Source organism: Penaeus chinensis, chromosome 1 (genome assembly GCF_019202785.1).
Source record: "Penaeus chinensis breed Huanghai No. 1 chromosome 1, ASM1920278v2, whole genome shotgun sequence".
In the NCBI taxonomy this organism is placed as follows: domain Eukaryota; kingdom Metazoa; phylum Arthropoda; class Malacostraca; order Decapoda; family Penaeidae; genus Penaeus; species Penaeus chinensis.
This window is the reverse complement of record NC_061819.1, coordinates 25,072,484-25,074,983: the sequence shown is the minus strand read 5'-3', so window position 1 is coordinate 25,074,983 and position 2,500 is coordinate 25,072,484. Positions and strand designations below refer to the sequence as shown.

The 2,500-nt window shown below is 38.5% G+C and overlaps 1 protein-coding gene across 1 annotated transcript in view; it reads right to left on the bottom strand.

Annotated features, from left to right (window-relative positions):
• Positions 1-801: 801 nt before the first annotated feature.
• The window catches only part of LOC125035981, a 91,309-nt gene continuing 89,610 nt past the window's right edge, over positions 802-2,500 (bottom strand). Inside the window, exons 3-4 of the mRNA XM_047628353.1 lie at positions 2,449-2,500; positions 802-873 (exon numbers count right to left, since the gene is read on the bottom strand). The exon at positions 2,449-2,500 is cut by the window's right edge and continues 140 nt beyond it. Coding sequence (XP_047484309.1) covers positions 802-873; positions 2,449-2,500 — 124 coding nt within the window. The remainder of the gene's footprint in view (positions 874-2,448) is intronic.

Here is a 2,500-nt window from a genome sequence, read left to right as displayed (position 1 = left end):
CCACCTGTTCCACTTTATTTAGTTTTGTTTATTTTCTCTGTGGTTTTCCTAGCCTCCTGACTTCTCGTTCCATCCCGTGTATGCTTACTGTGGTGTCGGTCAGAGGTCTTTCCAGAATATATGCTGAACGAGTTACAATAGAGACAAGAAGAGAAAGGAAGAAAGACGAAGAGGTGAGCAGGATAGCCGAACGCGTATATCGAAGATCTTTTGTTTATATTGCCTCGTCTTGGCGTCTCGTGTCCGAATCACTGGCTACTGGTTTCGGTTGTCTCTCTTTGGCCTGTGTACTCTAGTGGTAGGCAATGATTCGTTGTTTTATAGTGATGATGTGATTTTCTCATATCTTTTTCCAAGTAATATTTCATGAATTTTCGATCTCTTTTCTTGTTTTAATGTCAGGTTTCACATTCATGAAGGATTCATGCTGAAAACGATGTAAATAAAAACAACGAAGGGAAAAAGCAAGTCATCCGATCGCTTATACCGAAGAATCTTTCGGTCTATTCCCTCTTCGTGTCCGAATAACTGTTACTGGCTTGGGTTTGCACTTTTCAATGCTATCTTATGCTCTCCAGTGGGGTCATTATATCATAGTAACATTGATGACGTAATTTCCCTAATCCTTTCTCCCCCCCCAAAAAAAAAAAAAAAAAAAAAAAAATCTTAAAAATCTCATCCCACCGGCTTCAGTTTTTCGATCTCTCTTCTTTCCTTTTAACACCTGATTCCACATTTGTACAGCCCTTAGGTGTCCTGAGCGACCCAAAAAGATTTGTTTTTGGTGTTTAACGGGAGGTTTCAGCAGGGCGTCATTTCAGCTTTTTCTTGGTGGGGGGCAAGGTTGCCGAGCGAGGCGACCACAATAAGTTTCTGGGGTGTTGGAAGAACCCTTTAGAGCTTTTTTTAAATATGTCCTCCTCTAGGAGCATTTTAAGCAATTTTTCCAGAGCTATGAAGGCGTAATTTAGGCAAACAAAATCTGGGAGTGTGGCTGGGGTGGGGGGTGGGGGGGAATTGACCACCAGCCCCCCAAATGACGCCTATGACTGCTACATGTTGTCTTTCAACTATCTCACTGTTTCGTTACTAAGGAAAATAACAAAAATTGGCAACTCAATCCGTTCTCGGATACTCTTTTCCATTCCCATCCACTGATATTTAATGCATTTGTTTACATCAGTTTTTGGCGTTTTTAACATTCATATACAATATATTCATTTCTTTGCACCGCCTCATTATTACACATTTTTATTGATTCATTTATCATTAATAATATTTTAAGAGACGTCGAATCGAAGTACTCCAAAGTCAAGGGCTGAGTTGCCGTTTCTCATTTTCGAAGTGCTTAGTGCCCTTATCTTCCTCTTCCTATTTTTGGTGTTGTACTTTTCACCTCCTTTCATTCGTCTCTCCTTGCTGATATCTCAAAAGCCTAATTACTTTTTTTCTGTTGCTGATTTTCAGTCCATAATTATTTCCTAACTATTTTTTTTTCTTGTTTTCTCAATCTATTATCGTCATTATCTGATTTTTTTTTCATCGAAATATGTAGAATTTCTTCTCGGAAAAAAAAAAAAAATCCACAGTGCTTTTCTTTCATTGACCTATTTCCTTATATTTAATGTTCTTGAAATTAATAAAATTATAATGTAAATATATTTGATAAGTCCGGATTCCTCGTATTTGTCGCACATTTATGATTTATTGGTTGGTCTAGTTTTGAAACTGTTTGGATTAAGGCAGAGGCTCCAAATTTTCCCGCTAGATCTAGATATTTTGAGTTATGATAGTGGGATTTTTAAAGTCCTTTTTAGCAAGAAATGAGGAGCTTTTATTCTTGTCTAGCAGTTTTTAAAGCCTGAATTGGCGGCTTTTGTGGAAATATCAATTGCAACAACGTGATCTAACACAAAATTTTTTATCATAAATAAAACCTAATTTGATAAACCAGCAGTTTTAGCTGTGTCAGCAGTATGGAAGAGTAAACCAACAGCTTCCAGTAACCATGGTAATGGTAGTACACAGTAACTGTTAATGGGATCCGCTTGGTGCTTATTTTGTCATTAAGATTTTGTAAAAAGCAGAATTTATTTATTAACTGCTCCGAATGCCATCCTGTCACCTTCCTCCAGCCCCCTTTTGCCCCCCCCCCCCCCCCCCCATGATCTTTCCACCTCCCCGCACTTTGGGAACAGATGGTCTAAGGGTATCATCTTTGGCTGGTGATTGGTTCTTGTTATTACTGCTGTAACCCTTATTCTGTGACTGTCAGTCGTATCATTACTACTATTGTTACTTTACTTATTATTGCTATTATCATGGTTATTACTATCACATCATGCCAACCGTAGTTTTCCTCATCCATCACCCTTTAAAAAAAATAATAATACAATAAATAAATAAACAAAATTCGACGAAAAGGGACCAAAACGCAGGCCTACTCACGACAAGGACCCGCGTGCGCCAGCGTGACGTTGGCCCCGGAAGTGCAGACATG